Source organism: Chiroxiphia lanceolata, chromosome 9 (genome assembly GCF_009829145.1).
Source record: "Chiroxiphia lanceolata isolate bChiLan1 chromosome 9, bChiLan1.pri, whole genome shotgun sequence".
Lineage (NCBI taxonomy): Eukaryota > Metazoa > Chordata > Aves > Passeriformes > Pipridae > Chiroxiphia > Chiroxiphia lanceolata.
This window is the reverse complement of record NC_045645.1, coordinates 28,605,153-28,627,664: the sequence shown is the minus strand read 5'-3', so window position 1 is coordinate 28,627,664 and position 22,512 is coordinate 28,605,153. Positions and strand designations below refer to the sequence as shown.

General features: G+C 41.6%; 1 protein-coding gene across 2 annotated transcripts in view; it reads right to left on the bottom strand.

Moving 5' to 3' along the window:
• Positions 1–16,953: 16,953 nt before the first annotated feature.
• Positions 16,954–22,512, bottom strand: part of LOC116790931 (BMP/retinoic acid-inducible neural-specific protein 3) — a 167,246-nt gene continuing 161,687 nt past the window's right edge. For both annotated transcript variants that reach the window (XM_032696474.1, XM_032696475.1), the window contains exon 8: positions 16,954–18,420. In XM_032696474.1, coding sequence (XP_032552365.1) covers positions 17,304–18,420 — 1,117 coding nt within the window. In that variant the 3' untranslated portion in view covers positions 16,954–17,303. The remainder of the gene's footprint in view (positions 18,421–22,512) is intronic.

Genomic DNA, 22,512 nt, shown 5'->3' with positions numbered 1-22,512 from the left:
AAGCACAGTTTTTCAGCAGGCATGTCAAGGTTCCCTTGGGTTGTTGGGAGGTATTTCTTATGAACAATTTTTAATTAGAGAAAGTTCAATAATTAATTTAGTGAGAGCTACCTGGATTATTTCAATGTCCTTAGAGGGACTATGAGATCATTAATTCTCTGTAACTTTCTTCTACATATTTACTCTGGAAGGAAAACAATGGCCTCTACAACAAACTTCAAAGGAAATTATCCATTCTCCTGTCCATTGTGAAGGGAGTAGAAACATATGGCTTAAACCATAACCTTTTTGTGCTACAGTTTGATATTAAAAACATGTTTGGTTAGCTAATGCAAGAGCTGGGAAGTGCTGGAATAAATTCTAGGGGAGGGTTGGGGAAGTTCCCCCACTGAAGCTCCGTGAGAACAAAGCAACCCACCATCTGCCAGCAACTGCATTTGGGTGGCTGGTGCTGCCTCACTGCAGGAAAAGGGACTAAAAGGTGCTCCAGCAGCCCCATTTTCTGTGGCTCTGGATGTGCCAGTCGTTGTGACCTTGTCCAACGCACAAAAACGTACAAGCAAGCAGATTAATGTTTATAGACAGGATACGATGAGCCAAAACAATAATTGTTTGTCCCTCGAAGCATTTCATTTGAACAGTGGCACGTTTGCAAAGGCAGGCTCAGTGGGGCACTCAGTGCACGTTCTCTGGCAGGTTTTGGATAAGCCCTGCCCCTCACAAGGGAGAAATCTCAGGCATTTATTTTTTGGGGGTGGGGGCACATTGCACTGGTTTGGTTTAAAGCAGTATGAGGTACAGGGTATGTTTAGAGCTTTGGAATGACCAAGTTGTACTCAAACTTTCAAACCACCAGATCTGTCTTTCTGACAATAGGATTTGGTGTCCTTGGTACTAATATTTTTGTTCCATAGTGCATTTGCATGTGTGTGAGATCTGAGGAGAGATTCTGTTCTCATAAAGCAGAGACAACTCGGAAACTTGCTGGTTCTTGGAGGATTGAAGTAACCCAAATTTGTAAGCACTGCACTGTCCTGGTTTTATGCTTCTTAGTGCTTCCTTGGTTTTCATCCAGCTCTGCTGAAACAGTTCATTCACTTGGGTTTTAGGGCGTTATTTTTGTTTTGGTTATTGTTAAAATTTATTGGCCTTCCCTCATGGAGCAGTGATAACATAGTTATTTGTGAGAGTCAGAATTTATAAGCTGTTCTGGAGGAAACATTTATTGCCTTATAGGCTGCAAACTACAGTGGAGCTACATCATAGCTGAGTTTTCTACCAGTGCTTATGGCCACATCCTGATATCAATTGTGGGATCAGTGGCAACATCAGAAATGGGAAGAAACGCTGCTGGATGTGAGGCTGTTGTGAGGACTGAGCTGAATTCCACCCTAGTGGGGTGTACCTTCAAGGAACACACAGACAGACCATTCTGTCTCTCATCACTGCATTTGGAAACCTAATAACATGAAGTTAATTATTCATGAGTTGCTTCCATCAGTTGCACGTACAAAAAGAGAGAGAAAATCCGTGTCCTGTGAGGACAGAGTGGGGTAGTTTTTGAGTGACCCTTAACCACACTACAAAGTTCTGGCTATATTTTTAAGACACTGTAATAAAGCTGATGTTTGGATAAATCTCTCATTTGGATTTTGGATTAGGATTAGGATTGTGTCTCACCCTGAATAATGGGAGTAGTAAAAGTAAAATGTCCTCTAGAAACAACAATGTTGACGCTCCCAAAATTGTTTTTCTTAGTTATATATAATTTGCCAAATTTTGCAAAGATTAAATAAGGAAAATATATGACTATTTTAGAATTGCACAGAACACCCCATATGAGATTTTTTTACATATATTTCAAATACTGTTCTTTATTGCTGAGTAAATATCTGAGTTTACTCCTAACCCTACTCAGATTCCTGTTAGGATGAGTCTGAGCTAGAGCACTTCATGTACAGAATTCATAAGGGAATTCAGAATGTTCATAAATGTCAATGCCTTGAACAGAAGTTGGTAGTAATTGCACAGAGCCTCAGAAAAGCACCCACTAAAGTTCAAATGATCTTTAAAAAATAGACAAAAATGCTCCCTTGCCCCAAACCAGCCTTCATGAACTGTTATTTAAGTCTCTTACTTACAAGCATGTCACCACTTAAAAAACACAGTTAATTACTTCATTACTTCTGACAGAGCCCCTGAGACTGTCAGTGAAAAAATATGAAGGCCCAGAGCTGCTCTAGAAGTTCTTGGTCTTGAAAGGAAGCCTTGGTATAGATTTGGTCCTTAATAAAAGTTTCTGTGTCCCTGGAAATGCTTTGTGCAAAATAATCCTCTTAAGAAATGCTTGTGTATTGGGCAAGTGCCCCCATCAGTCCCTGGCAGGTCAGACTTTGGCATCTACTCCAAACAGCTTTAGAAGGTAGATTCATCTTAAGTGGACTCCCCACCCCTGGAAGTGTGCAAGGGACAGGTTGGAAGGGGCTTGGAGCAATCTGGGCTAGTGGAAGGTGTCCCCGCCCATCACAGGGAGCAGGACTGGATTGGCTTTAAGGTCCCTTCCAACCCAAACCTTCCAGGGATTCTGTCATTCTATACAGGATGCTCATTCTCCCTGAGGTGATCATAGAGCTCATGGGCACCAGGCTCTTGCAGACACCATCATGAACCTGGACATGTCCAACAGTTTTCAACAACCCTCCCTCTCTCCAAATATTCCAGACCCTGAGAGGAGATCAGCTGGAGAGCTGCAATGCCACAAATCCACCAGGCACAGGTGCAGTGATTATTTCAGGCTGAATTGGCAGCACATTTGTCTGCTCCTGGGGGCAGCACAGTGTAGGCACGGGATTCCTCTTTGCTTTTCTGCCTGGCTGCAAAAGAGAATAAAAAGGAATTGAGCTTTTCTCTGCTCTTTTCCAGAATCAAAGTGGCTTAGGGTGATGTTTCTCCAACACAATTCCTCCTACAGGTGTGTAATCCAAATTAGAGAGGCAACATTTTTCTCATCCTATTTAAACAGCACAAAATGGGTCCATTACGTACCCCTGTGGACTTCCTGGAAATGAAGCAGCCATTAATTTTGAACGATTAATTGAAACATTACCTCTGGCACCATTACAGGTACTTCAGTTCTTTATTGATTCAGGTTTGGCATTGACACCCAGCTTTCCTTTCAGGTGATGATGGAGAGCCTGGTGAGAGAATCAGAAAGATCTTGTTACTACAAGAACAAGGAGTTACTGAGGTGAACGTGCACATGACACATACACTGTCTTAAATCTTCCCACATGAGAGATCTGTCAGAATTGTTATCATTCACCAAGGCTAGTCAGAAAAAAAGGAGGTTTTCGGTAGAAAAATCCATTTCATTGAAAGCTAAATATCTCATGGAGTTCTCCCTGTTTTGACAGCCTTTGTCACTGAAAGTTTTATGAGATTGTGGCAGTAGTATTGGTAAAAATAACTGGTGGAGAAGATGAAATGAAAACCAAACCCCTCCAAGCAAACCCTGGGGATTTGCAAAATTATGTTGATTTGGCTTTAAGATTTTAAGGTTTAACATTTTGTCCAAAGTAGAAAGGAAAAAACTGGAAACATCACTAAACTGTATTTTTCTTCTGTTAATCATCTCTCTTATTCACATAGTTGTTGGGCAGCATCTTCCTGCAGCCCTTGGTTAGTGGTTCAGATGTGACAGTAAGGATTAATACAGATGATTTAATCTCAGACTTTCCAGAAATAAAAAAAAAAATAAATAAACCAGGAAGAAGAGAGGAGGAGAAGTAGGATATTTGTCCAAAGAAAGAGAAGTGGAACAGCTGCATAAGACTAAGGTAGATGCTGCACCTGAACTAAAGGCTAATGCAGCCTAATTCCAGACTTAAGAATGGAGTCAGGGAAATGGAAAAGCTCTAGAGGTGTTTGGAAGTTAATGATGCAGCATTGTAGTAAAGCCCAAATTAAATTCTCAGTTCTCACTGTAAAGTACATTAAAACTAAAATGCTGCAGTGTCTTTTGCTGCTTGGTTTGTTACTCCCTCTGAGTGCTTTTGCTTTTCTGATTTTGCTGCCAAGGGGGAATCACAACATGTTGGTGTTTCCTGCTCAGAGTGCTACCTGAAGTTTTTCTTAGGACAAAGGACAGAGTTCTGAGTGACTGAAAATATGAAGTAAGTGTGGAAAATTTAATGGAAACAACGGGGAAACTTAAATATAAAAGAGTGTGTCAAAATCTTTGCTCTAACTTCTTGAAATCATGGACAGCAAAAGGAAAAAGAATGGTCACTGGTCTCACATAAGTTGCTTCTCACAGTAGGATTGGCCTGTAACTCTGACCTCTGCACCATTATGGAGTAACCTAAATGCAACAATCAAAGCAGTTTGAGCTTGTGGAAGTCCTAGTGGGTTAACCTGAACTGCACAGTGTGTTTAGGACAGAGGTTAAGGTTTCAAAATGTAAGAAATAATCATGTTGTTTTCCCCCATCTGTCCCCGTACCCATGCACACGAGTAGAGGGATTGAGAATTGATATGTTCCTGTTTTGCTTTAAAAGAGCTTTCTCTGATTTCCCTTCCTTCCTTCCTTCCTTCTTCAGCTAATATTGATATGGTTTGGGATATTATTATTTGAATATTGAAAGAGGTTTTTTTTTTTTTTTTAATGAGAAAAGGATGGTAAAAGATATTTTGCTTTGTAGCTTTCCAGGCACTCTTTTTTCAGGCTCGGTTTACTCAAGAAATAATATGTAATTACTGAATATCACCTCCATCAGGAAGGACTTTCACATTGAGTAGGCTGGTAGAGAGAGTTCCAAACAAACCACTACAGAAAGAAATATTTCTGCAGAGACAGAAACCTCACACAGTCACAGGAAATTAAAAACTTTTTGCCAGTTGGATCACAACACCTGGAAGAGGAAAACCAGAGAAGCAGTGCAGACCTTCTCTCCTTTGAGCAGCCTAAAATGTTGTATCTCTGACTCTAGCCTATTTATAAAGTCAGAATTTCACTGGCAAGGAAATAAGGATGGCATATTCAGGATTGGATAGGGGAGGGAGGGGAGATTTGTTCTCAGCAGCTGGTCACAGAGAGAGGTTGTTTTCTTGGGAACAAGAAAAAAGTCTCCATTTGACAGCAGAGCTGAAAAGGTGGTCACAAAATAAACAGGGCTGCCAACAGGAGCTGTCACCATATTTAAGGCTGATGAGTAGTAATTAATGTGGATTCTTTCAAGCAAGGCTTGCAGGCTCAAATAGTGATTCACGGAGGAAGAGAAAAGTGAGAGAGTCTCCCTCTGAATTTGAATTTAGTCCCTGTGAGAGCCTGAGGGTGACGTGTCCAGGTCCCCCAGCCTCCAGCAGCACTGCAGGGACCGTGGGTGTGTTCAAATGCAGGGGTTTAAACACAGCAACATCCACAAGCAGAGGTGAATCTAAAACATTCTTGCTCTCTTACACACCCCCAGAGTGTAATTTGGAACCTGGTGGAAACTTTGTGAGGTAAAAATGTGTCCATCTACAAATAAATGTCTGACAGAGAGTTGACATGGATGGCAATGCCTGAAAAGTTCTGATTTAGCTCAAGTGGCAGCTGCCTGGAGAGAGACATCAATAATAACAATAAGACACGGGGTGTGAGATGTGAGGTACAGGACAGGAGAGATATAGTTATTTTATGCATGAGAACCATAGATCTTCTATCCTGTGGAAATTACAAATGGTGCCATTCTTGAATTTTAGATGGAGGCCCCCTGGGGAAGGTGCTGTTTGTGCTTTGGGGCAGTTTATCATGCTGCAGAAATGTTTAGAAGCTTTGGCAAGCACAAGGCAAAAGATCTCAAAAGTCTTTATTACTGATTGTAGTGTTGATCCTTTCAATGTAAAGTCCTGCCCTGAGGTTCTGGGAACTTTAATCCTCCTGGAAGATGAAGAGCTTTGCCTTGTGAGGAAGTTCCTGATGGGCTCTGGAGTTATTTCTCCTGGTTCACCCTTCCCTTTGCTCACATCCACATTTCCCATTGGAAAAGTTCTCACACTGAGCTGTCACATGTGCCAGTAAATAGTATGTCAATGCTGTCTAGAGCCTTATTGGACAGGAAGATGTAAGGAATTGGTGTTTCCCAACCTGAATTTTTTCTGGCAAAGCGACATACTGAATAGTCATAACTTGATTTATTAAACACAGATCTTTGTTCTCTGTACTGTAGTCAGAGCTTGGATTTCCTGATTTTAAAACTCTTTGGGGAAAACTAATTATTTATTGCCAATTAAAACCAGAGTTGGACGGTACAAAACAAAGATAAATTTAAACAACAACTTCCACCCCACTCCATCCCTCTCTTTTTCCAGGCCCAACTTCACTCCTTCATTGCCAGATGCTAGAACTCCTCTCTTCTAAAGTTCTGACCCAATTAGTACAAAGTATATATGAACCAAGACAAAAATGGTAAATATGTTGAATGAAGAGTTTTGTCTTCTTCCAAACAAGTGTCTTCTCAAGGACCCAAGACATTGTAGCAGGTACCACTTTCTGAGTATAAAATTTAAAGTTCAGCCAAGGATAGAAATATTTTTTTGATTAATTGTGAGCTTGCAAGTAAAAAAACCCCACCAGTAATCAGAAATATATTAGCATAAATTACACAGAATTAGCATAATAAGAAAAACAACACACATTTGATCCTTGGAATCTGTCTTAAAAAGCTTTGTAAATTTGGATTTGGACTTGTTCAGTGTGTTGGTTGTGATTTTTCCAACCAGGGAGTTTGACCCCCAGATACCAGTTCTACTCAGAGCAAGGACAGTGAGAAGATTTTTATCTGCCACGGAAATGGGGGGTTTCATAGATCAGAAACTCTGATGCCTTTGGCAGCTTGAAAATCTTTAGGATTTGTCTTTGAGCTCAGCCTGGTGCAGAACATGCCATCTGGAAGGCTGTTCCCCACCACATTCCCATTATATCACCAAGCATTTCTAGCCTTGGGGATGAGAAATTTTTCGTGTGTGCATAGTAAAGACTCACTCAATGACAGCTTTCCAAGACCTGGCCTTTAAAATATAAATCCAGGATCTTCAGACTTACAGGAAAATCCCTGAGTTGGCAAAACTTCAGTACTTCCTAAAGGAGTCAGTGCAGCCTGCCTGTTAACAGGGAGATAGACATTTGCACAGGGAAATTTAAAAAAAAATAATAATAAAAATAAAGAAAGAGGGATAGAAAACAGCCCATTAAAATGGTGATTTATTTTTATTCATATGATTCATTCCCTTAAATAAGCAGCAAGTAAAAATCAGGCTCCCTCCAGCCACAAATTGGCCAAAGCATTCCGAGATCAATCTTGATCACTCCTGATAATGGGCTTTTTGCAGGGAGTCCATTTCACCCACAGTGTGCAAAGTGCAGCTCCTTACTCTCAGCTTAATGCATTTAATAAAACTTAATGAAACATTTGTAAACTTAATGAAGCACTCTGGAAATGAAAACAAAGACGAGCCAACGTCCTTCTAAAGGGAAACTGGGCCATCAGAGCCCCACTGAAATATCTGAGAGTGAGCTGAGCTTTTAATGTGTTCATAGGGTACACCAGGGTAGCATTGGAAATCCTGTTGCAGGAGAGAATTTATTTCTTCTTTTAGAATGTTTATACATCTTTATATATTTACATATCTAAATATATATAATACATAAAAATATACATTTTTATATATATATATTTAATATACATTTCTATATATATATTTATACATCTCAGTCAGTTGCAGGTATTCTTGTTGCACTCTGTATTCCAACTGGAGCTGGACAAAACTTGTTTAGAAGCAACAAGAGAGCAAACCACAAATATCCCACTTACACAAGATGCACCACATGCAGAGAATTCACTTAGAGCAGGAGCCTTCCCAGCTGGGAAGGAAGAGGAAGGTACAGAAGCTTGTTGGAAAGCATGTGAGAACACCAAGTCTGTCCCTGGGGGTGGGGAAATCAAATCCTATTTCTCCCAGCAAAGGAAATGAGATGCTGATAACTTGATGTCCCTCCAGCCACATACAAGAACCTGAAGCCAGATAATAAGTTTAACTATTATTATTATTATTATTGCTATTATTATTATTTTCTGTGTAATAGTATTCTCCTCTTTGTTTTTATTCTAATACTTTGATCTGAACTAATATTAGTTCTCTGATTATTCTGTTAAGGTTTTAAATATTCTGGTAACTAATTCTTTGCTTTAATGTGTGTTTCATTGTTGCCTATAATAAGATTTTGAGTGATAACAGAGGCAACTAATAATCACTGTGGGCTGTCTTTTCCTGACCCTTTGCAGGGGAGATGTCTCAGCAATAAAACACTTTGGAGAAGTCACAGTTTCTTCCTGGTGGGAGGAGAAAGATGAATTTCTGTCTTTGTGTGTGTGTTTCTGCGGGTGACTTTGTAACTTCAAGGCCTTCTCATGTACACGTAGAGATGGAGTGATGATTCTTCAGAAAACAGACTCAAATTTCTGTGGTTTAGAGCATAAAGCAGCGAGGTTTTCTAGCATCTTGGATGTCTTGGGGAGGCTCCATTGGCCCAGGTGTATCTATATAAAAGGTCTCTGATGTGCTTCACTGGGCCAAAGCAACAGTTTTTGTCTGGAGTCACCTGCTTTTCCTCATAAGATTTTAAAAGTCAATGCAATGGGGTGTCTGGAAAAGCAGAAACAGTTTGAGAGTGCCTTGGGATTATGAGGTTAAATGTCTGCCCTCTCCCTCAGGAAAAGTGGGAAGGGAGATCACCCATCAGAACCACAAAAAGATGTTTGCTCCGTGTCCCAGTCCAAGCTGTAGGTTGGGCAGATCTTAAAACATCAGGTACTGTCACAGGAATATGTAGCTGTCTCCATCCACTTTGCACACCCTTTTGCTGGCTTTTCTGCAGTCCAGGATTGAAATCAAAAGCTTATGTTCCCAAATCATAGAGCATGACTCTTCCCATTTGTGCCCCAATTCTTGATTAAACAACACACAGAGATCCTTTATGGGGGATGGCAGAGAAGAAGTTATGGATTTCAGCAGGACACTTTCACTTTGAATTTTGTTTGATTTTGGGGCTCTTTCATATTTAGGATTGTTGGAGAGGATTTACACACCAAGTGGCTACTTCAAGTAGAATTCAGCTGTACCTTTGTATCCTTACGTGCAGTTTTTGAGTGTACCAATGTTTGACTGTTCACACTTCAGCTTTATTCTCTCCAGCCACCATTCTTTGACCAAGATTTAAGGAAAATTATCTGTTAAATAAAGAAAAAAGGCATTATCTGAGGACTTGTATGTCCCCTGTCATGCATGCAGGAATGATTTGAAAATTATTCAATTATTTTCTCAGATAACAGACCACTCTACTCTTTCCCTCAGTTCTGAAACTTTCTTGGAATATGAATATTTCAACAATGTTCACACACTGGAGGGAAACTCCACACCCTGCCTGGGCAGCTGTTCCTGGGCTCTGCAACTCTCTGGGAAAGAAATTCCTGCTCACGTTGAGGTAAAACTTCTTGTGCTTTACTTTATGTCCATTGTTACTTGCCCTGTCACTGGGCAACACTGAGGAGAGTCTGGCACCATCCCCTGGACACTCACCTTGGAGATATTTGTATGGACTGATGGCATCTCCTCTCAGTCTTCTCTTTTCTTCTCCAGACTAACCAGGCCCAGCTCCCACAGCCTCTCCTCTTGAGAGATGCTCCAGTCCCTTAATCATCTTTGTGTTAATCATGGAGTTCTGCCTGTTGAATTCCCTCCTGCCTCATAGCACAGGCATTGGAGAGGTGGATATCCAAGACCTGATGTCCATTTGAGCATTTTCACCTTCCAAAATTCTTCGAGCGGAAAACTTTTCATTACTTTGAATAAGATCCAGTGGGGCCGTGGTTGCACACGTGGGCACTTCATCGAGCATTTTACAAACACCAGCCTCATTTGTAGTTGTCTAGGCAAGGTATAAAAAGTGCCTCTTCTCAGTTTATCCAGGCCTAACAGGCTCATTTCGTGCCATCAAATTTATCGTCACGCTCCCTGACTGGGACGTGCAGCACTTGAAGCAAGTCTAGTTCAGACAACTGATTTATGAGGCCGGCTCAGCTCCCTGAGTTTAATTTGATTTAGGGAAATTTCCCAGAACTTACCAGGGGAAACTCAGTTATAAATCCAAACATCATATTTCATAAGAGGATTTTTACATTTTCCCCTCACGCGTTGAAAATATTTCCTTGAGGTCTGGCTCTGCAGTCTTCACGTTAAGCTGCATCACACCTCGCTGAATTTCAGTGCGTTGACTGGAGAACCTTCCTGCATTCCCAGAACCATTCCCAGCTGGGAGAGCTGGGAATGTTCAGCCTGGAGAGGAGAAGGTTGTGTGGAGACCTCACAGCACCTTCCAGGGGCTGAAGGGGCTCCAGGGAACTGGAGAGGGGCTGTTCAGCAGGAACAGGAGTGACAGGACAAGGGGGATGGCTACAAACTGAAGGAGGGGAGGTTTAAGTTTGATATTGGGAAGAAATAGTTCCCTGTGAGGGTGGGGAGGTCCTGGCCCAGGCTGCCCAGAGAAGCTGTGGCTGCCCCTGCATTCCTGGAAGTGTCCAAGGCCAGGTTGGACGGGGCTTGGAGCAACCTGGGCTAGTGGAAGGTGTCCCTGCCCATGGCAGGGGGTGGCACTGGATGGGCTTTAAGGTCCCTTCCAACCCAAAACATCCTGGGATTCAACACAGTAGTGAAACGTAACCTTTAATCACTTCTTACTATTTTTTTTTAATAAGTGCTATTTAAAATATATATATGACTGGTGTATTTTTTTCTTTCCTTTTTTTTTTTGCTTTTCCTCCTGTTGCAGACTTTTTTTTCCTGGAGGACGGCCCCAGGCTCAGCAGAGTTTCCTGTAGCACCCTCAGTGCTTCTGCCTCTTTCCCTGCACATGTCAATGATGTGACTGCCCAACACTGTACACCTGATCTAGGTGAGGAACCTTGGACCTTTGGATGGCTGATGGACAGCTGCAGGCTCCTGAGATGTCTGAATTGCCCTTCAGAGCCTTACTGCAAACAGAAGAAGCTTCTACCTTTAACCCTTCATTACAGATGCCATAAGTTTTCCCATGGATGGTTCCACGTGAGCAGGGATGGCTTCAACCACCCAAAATGTGTGTTACCTTCTCCCAGGGGCCACCAAGAGCTCACAAAGCAACTTCAGCTGCTCAGGAATTGCTTGTTCCCTGAGTGCTCAGGTGGAAATGACATCTATTAACCTGAAAGTCAAATATCTGGCCTTGCAGGGGGATTACTGCTCAGTGATTCCCAGGTCTTCACAGAATAGCTTTTCCCAACTCCAGCAAAGACACTAAAAGCCACCTCTTAAAGAAAAAAAGTAACTGGGCAAGTTCACTGAATAAGTGTGTGTGTCTGTGTGTGTGTATATAACCCAGCTACTTCAGTAAATAATCACATAAAAAAATCATATATTTGTGGGTTGAACTGAAGTGATAGAGTTGCTCCAGTTTATTCTAGTAAGAGGATATGACAGGGATATTACATCTTTCTGATGAAGAAAAGAAAGCTGTCATCAATATATTCCATTTAACCTAAGGCTTATTAGAAATAGCACCCATGTTTTCGGTCTCAGTCAGTTCATCTGTTCATTTTGCTCTCTGAGTTTGTTAAAGCTGAGAAATTATGTATGAAAATAAATGCTTGGCAGTTTCACATGTTTATAACTAAATTCTGATTGACTAGAGACTCTAATGTTTGCAGTCCAGATAAAATTTATAGCTAAGAATTTCCATTTTCTATTTCGTGCCGACAAGTCAGCATTTTAAAATGCTCAGTCCTCTTCTCAACTTCATACATCTAAATATTGAAAAGGTGGCTGTGATGCTCTCTGATGTCCTGCTGTTAAACAAGAACTTGCACATCTCAAGCTGTCAAACCAGTCCCTTCAAAAAATACTGATTCTGGTAGGGAAATGTTAAACACTGGACAGCAAGAGGGGAATTAAATTCATGGAAAGTCAGTGGTACAAAACCAGCTTGATAATAAATAAATAAAAAAAAAAATCTCAGAGAACTGATACACTGTAGAATTACTGTCTAATCTATCACATGTCTTTTAAAACCACACCTATACACCAAAATAATTTCTGTTGTTACTAAATGATGGGATAAATTGCTTATGCTCCTAGAATAGAATATGAACCACTTTCAGCTTCTGCAAACAGAACAAGTTATTAATAGAGCAAGATTATATATATCATATTCTCCTTCTAAAAATTGTCTATTTTTTATTAGGGTGGGAGCTTGGGGGTTTTGTGGGGGTTTTTTGTTGTTTTGTATGTTTTGTTTTGTTTTGCTTTGTTTTGTTTTGTTTTGGTTTGTTTTGGTTTGTTTGATGATGAGGAAGGACTTACTTGGAAAATTTATAATTATATGCAAGACAAATAGTTATTTAAACATTATTTGGACATCTTATCCAACCATAACTTTCTCTCATGCCTTAATTTTGGAGGCAGGCAAAGGACATAATGTCCCTAAGACATAACTGGTAAACTGAAATAACCAAGGGGGAGATGAGGGACCTCAATGAAAAGGACACAGGGAAGAAGCTCTATACATTTATATTATTAACCACCTCTTGTTGTTGTCTTGTGCCCATTTAATGCTTCAAGTTTCTTCCCTGCTGAGAGAGAGTGTAAGATGTAAGACAAAATTTCACGTGTGTTTAAAACTAGGTCTGGTCAATCCTCTCACGTCACGCCCGTGCTCAGTGACTGTACCTCTCTCTTACTTTTGCTGTTCTGCTGTGTTTATCCCTGCCATACCTAAATGTTCCTAAAGTGAGCTCTGCAGCTGGGATGGGATCCCAAAGGCCTTCAAAGACACCTTGTTCTCCTCCTTTCCCCACCAAAGAATCGTGGTTTGATATGTACACACCTCGCTTTGTTTTATTCCCCTTCTTCTGTTTCCCCATTCACGTCGGCTGAGAAATGGCAAAAAGGCTTTTTCTAAAAGAAGGAAGCTCTTGTAACGTGTTTGAAAGCTGGTCACGCTCTGGATTAGTCCCTTTTGGGGGAGCACTGTTTTCAGAGCAAAGCTGTCTCTGCCTCTCGGGTGGTTTTAAGCTCTCTTCCATTTTCTGTGTGTTGGAGAGGAGAGCACAGGCAGACATTCAGTGCCTGGTGCAGGTGTGTCCAGAGGGAAGACACTCCAGCATCACCTGGTGCTACTGCCATTGTCATTTCTTGTGCTACTCTTTCAAATATGCATATGTTGGACCAAAAGGTTCCATAAAATAGAGGAATGTGGAAGTGTGTTGACGAGATACACTGATATTTTTGGATGCATGTTACCACCCAAGAACTAATCTGCAGGCAAGGAAAGATCTGCACCATTTCTGGGAGGCAAAACTCTTTCCTTAGTCATAATTCACACCTTAATGTTCTTGGTTTGGCAGGGAAAAAAAGAAATTATTACTCCTTGTGCACTCATGCAGTGTCATCTGTGGTGTGGCCACGCTGCCAAATTTGTGACCCCAGAATGTCTGAGGAATCCCTACACTCCTGTGCCCTGGGGAGAATTGACATTTTACACACTATGCCCCAGGGTTGCTCCACAAGTGCTCTCTGTGTGCAGAGCAGTGCTGGATGTGTGCTACATCTGGAAGAGATTTTGTGCCCAGAATATGAAGCTGAGTGAAGAGACCCCAAAACCAGTTGTGCAGCCCCTGGAGTGCCTCTGGCTGGGTGTCACTGAGCTGGGTGTGTCACTAAAGAGGAGCCATAACATTCCTTGGTACCAAACTGCTTCCAGGGAGATCTTGGTTTTAACTGCAGTGGGGCACAGGGGTTCTCTTCCTCGTTTAAAAGCAGAGCAGAATGAGATCCTGGTTCCTTTTCTCTGCCCATCTTTCCCTGGTTTGCCCCTTGCACTCCAACTGCCTTGGCAGGAGCTGCCCCACCCGGAGTGTGCTCCTGTTCCCGAGGGTGACTGTGCTGGCACAACAATTCCCATTCTGTCACTGCCTGCCAAAGAAACAACAGCTGCTGGATTGCAAAAGATTGCTCCTTCCCCACATCCCGTGGGCCTTGGGCTGTCCCAAGTTTAGATGCAGCTCAGCACAGCGGTGCTGGGGGAGTTGATCCCTTTTCCTCCTCGGTGCTCTACAGTGTTTTGTTTTGTTTTGGAATATGGGCTGTATTTCCACACAAAAGACCTTCTGACAGCTGTGGCACTCTCCTTCCTGTCTCCATCCTCTCTCCTGCACAAGCTGTTCGCTCAGCCTGAGGAAAACTGACTTGTTTTTTGGCTTTTGTGTCTTTGCTGGTTTGAAGTACCTGCCGGACAAGCACTTTCCCAAGACGTGCAGTCAGCACATGCACACCTTTGGAAGCAAAGGCCCTCCCTCAAATCTGGGGAAGAAACACCCTGAAATGCAATTCTAGCTTTCTCCAACTTCAGGAACTGGAATTTGAACACATTGGGTGCCTGCCTATATTTTTTTTAGTAAGAAATGAGAGAAATGAAAGTTTATTCATCTTTCGTATGCTTTCAATATGATTCAATTCAGCCGCTGTATCCTGAATTTTGTCACCCAGATGTTTAGATCAGTCTGAGAAACCTAATTCTGGTTCCCAGGTAGTGATAAGGTACCCTACCTTTATTGCAGTCTCTTCCTACAATCAAGCTTCTAGACATTAATTTGGCTCCCAGACTTTAGACGTGACCTGAATTTGCATGTGCTTGGAAAATGGTGTTAGAAGAGGTTTGGATCAGATAAACCTTCACTTCAGGGGGATGGTGAGGGTGTTATAATTAAAAACTACCAGGGTCTGATGTCCAGCACACAGTAAATATGTAGAGCACACAGAGATGGGTGCACACAGATGGAGCCACAGTTCTTTCTTTCAGTGCATAGATCAGTACAAAATTTTCTTATGGATCAAGTCATTGAGTGCTTTGACTGCTCTTTTTTTTAACACCTGCTGGAGTTTCTTTTTGAGAACATAGAAAGATTTCAGTTGGTAAAAAATGCCAAAAGGGAAATATTATTGCCTCCTGTTTGTACTTGAGAACCAGATAAAGCTGTGACTTATTCGTTCTCACTGTTCCCTTGGGGTTTTTCTCCTGTTGGATTTATTTTTATGGAATCCAGTCCTGGGAAAAGAGAAACTCTCCCTACTCCATGATCCTGCAGGTTCCAAAATCCAACCCAACTAGGAAAGGAAAAATAGCCATTGAAGAACTATTTTAGGAAGGAGCACAAAAGAAGGGGAGAAAATCCCTCAGCCCATTTCCTGTGACAATCAGCATTTTTCCTCAGTGAAGAGAAAACATAACCAATGCCCCACATTTCTACTGGAACTTTTACTTTCTATAAGCAGAAGAGGATTAATTTTTTTTCCTTTTTGTTCATTTTTGTTCATTTTATAACATCAGAGTTGTTCATTTATTTAAAAACACCATATGAGGTACTGAGTAGTAAAATCCAACTATCTAAGTTTACAAGTCATTACAGTTGCCAAAGACAGAGCAAAAGAAAGTCTTGGAGATGAAAACAGGAATAGTGAGAAGTTGAACTGGGAAGGTCTTGCCAGTGCAAGATCAGGCCAAAATTTGGACACACAGGTGAGGGGTTGATATATGTAATTCATCAGCAAAAGAAAGCTGTAAGTAGAACAGAAACAGAAATTCATCTAGAGGTCGATTGCCAAAAAAAACCCCAAAATTGCTGCTTTTAGTTCTGGGGACTTCCTAGCTTAGAAGGTCTGAGGAACTATCTGAAGGTGTGGTGGTGAAATAGGAATCCTTCTAAAAAACTGGTGAAGTCAGGAGAGACAGGAGTCACTAAAGAACAGAAGGTTTCCCCTGGCAGTGGCTTTCTAAAGTATTTGTGCATTTGTATTTTCATTTGCTTACATTCACTTCTGAAGCATTGCCTTTCTGGTGCTGCTGTGGTCCAGCCAGAAGTGAGGAGCGTACCTGAAATTCAGATTAAGCCACAATTCAAATTAAATTGTAATATAACCAATTGAAAGGAATAAAACTGAATTTAACTGAAATTAATTTATGTCTAGGTGAATTAAAACTGTGTATGAACTAAATATGGTGGTTTTTTTCCTCTCTGTGCTTGCACACAAAACGGTAGTTTCATATGTAATTCTTTCCCATTTTAAAAACACAAATTGACTTTTAAATTTATGACACAGACTCAGACTGAATGTAAGGAGGTGCTATTAAAATATTTTGTATCAGTTTCCTTCACTTTTCCCTGTAGTCACTAACAAGGACTTCTGAGAGTCCAGTCATTTGTTCTGTTCTCTTGCAAGAGGTAACAAAAGCTTCTTGGGAGTCCCAAGCTCTGTCTTAGATGGGATTTTTTGCTGCTGGGATGTGTAAAATAGCAAAGAACCTGATTCTGCCCCACAGACATGCACACTGAATTAATGTCATTAATTTAAAATTACATTTATTTGCACTTTCGTCCTTATAAACTAGATCTAGATTTTGACAGCTGTCATGTATCTGCAAGTTTTATTTTTTAAAACTGAAAAATGTTGCAGTGAAAGTATATCTGTACCAGTGAAAAAAATATATCCCCCTGCTAAACAGCTGCATTGTCAGGGAAATGTTTAAAATGAATTTGAACCTAAACAGCATGGATTGTATTTAGGTAAATAGTTCAAAAGAGATAATTCTGAATATCATAGTGTGTGAATTTGGAGGAGCCAAAGTATGCATGTGCTTAATTCTTTTTGCAGGTGCACATCCTAAAAGTAAAATATTCTATGGCTTGGACTTTCCTGCAGTTCCTGTCAAAATCTGGAGTCACTCTCTTGCCTTTACCTCCCCCTCCTGGGTTCAACCCACACAAAAGTGTAGCAACGTTACAACTTTTGTGTAAGAAAGAAGAATCCCACAGCGTTTCTTTGTAATAACTGTTCAGCTACAAAATTTTATTGGTATCCTTCTATGTTCCCTCTAGAGGATGTAATGCACAAAAGCATTGCCACGGAACATATAAAATTACAAATGAAATTTATTGTAAAAAGTAGAACGTCTTCTAGACTGGTGTCAGTATTTATTTCATTCATAAACCAAAACTGCAGGTATAATATATTCATTGTCAGCAAGTTCATGTGTGTAAATTGCCATCCAACAGTATTGACTGATATAAGACAGATATTGAAAAGACAATTTAAAGGTACTCTTCCAAACATAAACTGTTCCACAAAAGCACTGTAAAAACTCCTTCAAGGTTTCGTGTTGTGCTTCACATTTCTGGTTAACTACATAATTTGGTCGTGTCATAATCCACTGTGTTTGGCAATTTGGCATTAAAGGCCTGCAAAGCAGATTGGATCCTCACCACCTCGCTGGTCGACAGTTTGAGTCTATGACGGAGCAAGCAAGAGAAGAGGTCCAGGCGACGTTGGCCGGGGGGAGAGAGTTTATTTACACGGTCCCGGATCTCCAACAACTGCAAGAGTGCCGAGTCCTGTGAGCCCTGAGTGTAGGGGTAGTCCAGCTGCAAAATCAAGTCCCGAATTGCCTCGGGGTCGAAGTGCATGCTGTAGCCAAACACTTGGATGCTGTTGATTTTCATGTAGCCCAGGTTTCGGGAGGGATCGATAAATTCCAGGGGTTCGTAGTAGACGCTCTCGTTGCCGTTCGGACCGTTCGACTTTATTCGACTCCTCAAATAGATGTGCACGGTTTCAAAAAACGTCTTCCACTTGTTGCCCAGAGTCAGCGTCCAGTTATAACACTGCAGGGGCAGGTCCAGCTTAGTCCGCTCCCAGTCTGGGAAATTGTTTTCGTTCACAGGCATAAACCAGCTCTCAGAGTGGCTGCCTCCGAAAGGGTTGACGTAAACAGCGAGGACGGGCTCTAAGGTGCTGTTTTTAGTCAGGCAAATCTGCAGGGAGAGGCCCAGTATCATGTGCACCAGGCTGGACTTGTACTTGTTGCTCTTCAGGGTGAGGAGCATCCTCTTGCGCCACGAGGGGTCGAACCAGCTGTTGAGGCGCATGTCGTTGCTGATGAAGATGGCGTGGACCTCGATCCTCCTGTCCGTCTTCTGCAGCAGATACTTCATCTCCAGGTCCTGCAGGTCGGTCTCGAAGCCGATGTAGTGCTCGGTGGAGTCGGCCACCTCGGGCTTGCACAGCCCCTGGCTCAGCATGTAGCCGGCGTTGCAGCTCCCGCAGCGCGTGCGGTTGTCGGGGGCGCAGCTCAGGCACGCGGGGCCGTCCCCCACCGTGCAGGGCAGGAACCCCTGGCAGGCCACCTGGTCGTTGGGGCACGTGCACGTGTGGGTCTCCTCGGAAAAGCTCCCCAGGAGCCCGTTCTCGTTGCAGTAGAGGAAGGACTGGATGCGGTTGAGCCAATAGTTGGAAGATCTGCAACGAGAAACGAGCTCGTTTAACGCAAAAGAGAGACCCGCGCACGACAAACGCAACTTTGCTATAGTTGATCAGAAAAGAAAAATAAAGCTGTTTTTAGCATCAGATTAAGGCACCACAGGCAGATGACAGCATCTGCTGTCACATAAATGCGTGGATAAATTGCCTCTTCACAATGCAAAATCACAAAGGAAAAGTTTCCTTACAAACTCACAGGCACGACAGAAACACTTGGCTGGTGCATTTTCTATCTCTGTACCTCTGTCAGAGAGGACTGACGAAGAGCCAGTTTTCTGTCATTGTCTTCAGATTAACTTCTTGAAATCCTGCACAGCTGAGATGATTTTTCCCCATTCCATTTGGGACACAAGGTGTTTTGTCTGTATCTAAGTGTCTGTAACTGCGCTGTCCCTCCATTTTATTTTGAAGATTTTTTTGGGCACTGGCTGGAGCTGCACTGATTCATAGACAGCGAGCCAAAATGCTTTCTTGGAATAGCAAATAGGACCCTGCACCCCTCCCAGATAAATTCAGCCTTAATTCTTCTGATGGCTTCCAGCACTACAGTGTCTCTGCAGGAAGCCAAGAATGAACATACTGTGTTTATTTTGCATCTTTGGAGACAAAATTAAAATATCACTTTCATGTTCCTCTTGGCATCTCATTTTGGTTTCACCAGAAGAAACAGTTAATGTCCTACATCCCACTGGGAAAACAGACTGAAACCAACGGTTCAGGCTGATGAGACAGACTCACTAGAAGAAAGACAATGGGAACAGCAGAGTTACATGGAAATAGTCAGAAAAATTATCTTCTTTCTTTGTATTTTTCAGGTCTTATTATTCCCAGCAATGCACACTTTAAAGAACTTGTTTTGTCTGCTGCAGTCAGATCTATTGTTGCCACATGAATGATGATGGTTGTGCAGTTTCTTCCCTTTTCATTACATTGTTTCAGAGAGAAAAGGCAAGAGCCTCATTTACTGCTGACTTAACTTTTTAAGTCACATCTGAATTTGTCTCAAGGAGACATCCTTTTTTTTTTGTTTTGTTCTTTTTTCCTAACTTTCAAATCAATGATAAAACTAAAAATTTATGGCATCTCAAAGTCTGATCCTCTAGTAATTCTCTAGAAACATGAAAATGAAGTTCAATAAAATTACATCAATTTATAGATTTATAGTCTGGTGATTTTTTATTCTTTTTTTTTCCCCTTTTTTTTTTTTTTTGATTGGGAACCTTGGTTGTTTAGGGTTGGGTTTTATATGCATGTAGTCACTAGGTGTTTTCTAGAAGCATAAGTAAATATATTAACATCCAGGGCTTTAGTGCCTTACCACCATTCCTCTTTGTGCTTGTTTGAAAGTCAGAATGAGCCAAAAGGGTTTTGGCGAGTTTATCCCTTCATTTCCTGATTAAAAATCACAATTCTACAAGAAAGGTCAATGTTGCAATCTAAAAGAGTTATTCCAAAACTGAGCAGACTCGAAGCTCCTGCTCTCCCAGGTGGAATGGGAAGCTCTGGATTGTTTTTAGGGTGACCTGCCCCTCCTGAGCTGTCCCAGAGCTCCCAGGGGTGCTGTGACCCTGCTGCCCACGGTGGGATGAGCTCTCCAGCCATGGTCCATCTCACTGCCATGGCCCCACAGCAACCAAAACAGAGAAGATTCTTGTCCCAAGGAGGGAAAACTCACCTTTCCAAAATCTCTCATTACAGCTCCTCCCTAACTCTTTATGGCCCTCTGTGCTTATTAAAGAATTGATGCTGAGTCCCAAAAGCTGCTGGACGTAAGATAAAAAATTCTGCTTTATTTGCTTTCCTGTAAATCTCTGCTTATGCCATTTGCTTCACAATGGCCTTCATAAAGTTGTTACCTTCTGATTTATGACATTGGACAGATAACTGGGCAGAGTGTAAGACTATTTCATTTGCATTTTAATCTCCACGTTTTCTGCCTGTATTGTTACACCCAGGTGGCACCACAGGACTCCTCTATCGAGGCTGATATCAATGGGATTTGTAACCATGAATTTTAGCATCCTCTTCCACCTCTGCTGGGAACAGAAGTCCATGGAACACATTTCCAGAAAGCCTCAATTTACACAGACCAACTTTGAGCTTACAGCTGTGGGTTTGAGTTCATCTCAGTGGAGGACAAACAACTGATGAGATTTTATGAGTGAATATTTGAATATCGATTTATTGAGGTGTGGGGGGTGTCACTGGGAAGGTTTTTGTCACAGTGATGTTCTCTGTGAGGAGAAGCCCCATCCCAGACACAGCTGAGTCCATCCAGTTCCAGCTGGTTCCAGTCAAAGCTGTTCTGATCCTGACCCAAAAGTTTTTTCATCTTACCTCTTTCGTTTATTAAAATTGAGTCATTGAAATCAACCCTTCAAAACCAGCACAAACTTACAAAAAACATGCTAAGTCCAGGTGGAGTTTCTATGAAAACATGAATATTGATTGCCCTGCTAGTTCAAAACATGTTGCCTTTATGGGAAATAGGTGATCAAGCCACTGCTCTGACTTATGAGCACTGAGTCAGATACCCCACACAAACCACACACTGCTGCCCTTTAGTTAAGCCCCCTAAACTGGCTCTAATTTATTCTGGGCTCTCAATCAAAGAGTTCCCAGTCCCACAAACCACATCTCCTGTGTGGATGAACACGTCCCTCCCTCCTTATTTACCTTTTTTGATCAAATACATCAATGTGAACATACCTGCTCCTGCATGATGACATCCCAGAAATAGCCTCAATTCTTAAAGTTCACTTGGAAACAGATTGTTAAGTAATTATGGTTTAATAACAGCTCCTTACATTCACCCATTTCCTGCCCTACCCCAAGGAGCTCAGCTGCTGTTGGTGGATGATGAGACCCTTGTGGGGAAATCTCCTGTCCCAGAGGCTGCACCAGGCAGGCAGTTCCATGCTTTCAGCTGGAAAGCTTGCAGGTTGAACAAATTTGACACAAGCATGATAAAAAAAAATCAGATAATCCTATGGAATTATCAACAATCACCAAGTTTCTTTCCAGAATGAGAAACACAAATCTTAATTCTAAAGTATATCTAAAATATTTGTCTTTTTTTTTTTTTTAATCACGAAAAAGCTTTACTTTAAAAAAAATATATTTTTCCAATAGCAGTGGCAGGCTTGATCCAAAACATGTGCTTCCTCCCGTTCAGTACACTGTGACTTTAAATGTAAGAGCAGAGCAGCATGGCCACCCTATATAATAGCTGTAGCAACTATTTAATCATGATATGACACTTTTACCTCCTTCTCTGCCTCACTAAGTGCTTAACATCTGCTGTACATCAGCTGGCTCAGGAGCAGATGATGAGCACTCAGCGAGGCAGATGCTAAGTGAAAAAATGAAGACAATTTAACAAGAAGTGGATGGGCAGTAAAATACCCATCACCTATTTTCCCTTCCTTTGGAGGCCAAGTCTAATATAAATCTGTAAGACAGCAACATCAACACCAAATGCACTCACAGGCTTCTCTAAAATGTCCTACTCTTGATCTTGTGGGATCATCTCCCGGGAAGGACAAATTAGGCTCCAAGTACTTGGTTTCTGTGCTCTGATTCAAAACAAGAGCAGTAATTGCTACTAAATTTGATAATGGTCTTTATGTGAATGCAGTCTTCTTCTAGGAATAATGGGTAAAACTACCAACTGTGCAGAAGACCAGAGAGTGATCAAAGAATCCCAGTGGGTTGGAAGGGAATCCCCCCCCTGCCCTGGGCTGATCCCACAGTGTCACCTGCAAAGGCATCACACCTGCAGACCTGAGGATGTTTGAATAAACTGTGAGGACACCCTTATGTTTCTGAAGGAAGATTAAGGGCTGCCTGAAAAGGCTGCATCCTGCTGCTTTAAAAACAAAACACATTTCTCTTACTAATGTGTAATTCTTGTAATAAGATTTCACTTGTGCAATGGTCATAATGAGGGAAAGTATTAATATACACGGCCAAATGTTGCATAAGATAAATTAGGAGACAGACTTACATAGAAAGTATTATATTTATTATATTGTGAGACTTTATAATATAAATTATGAGACAAAATGATGC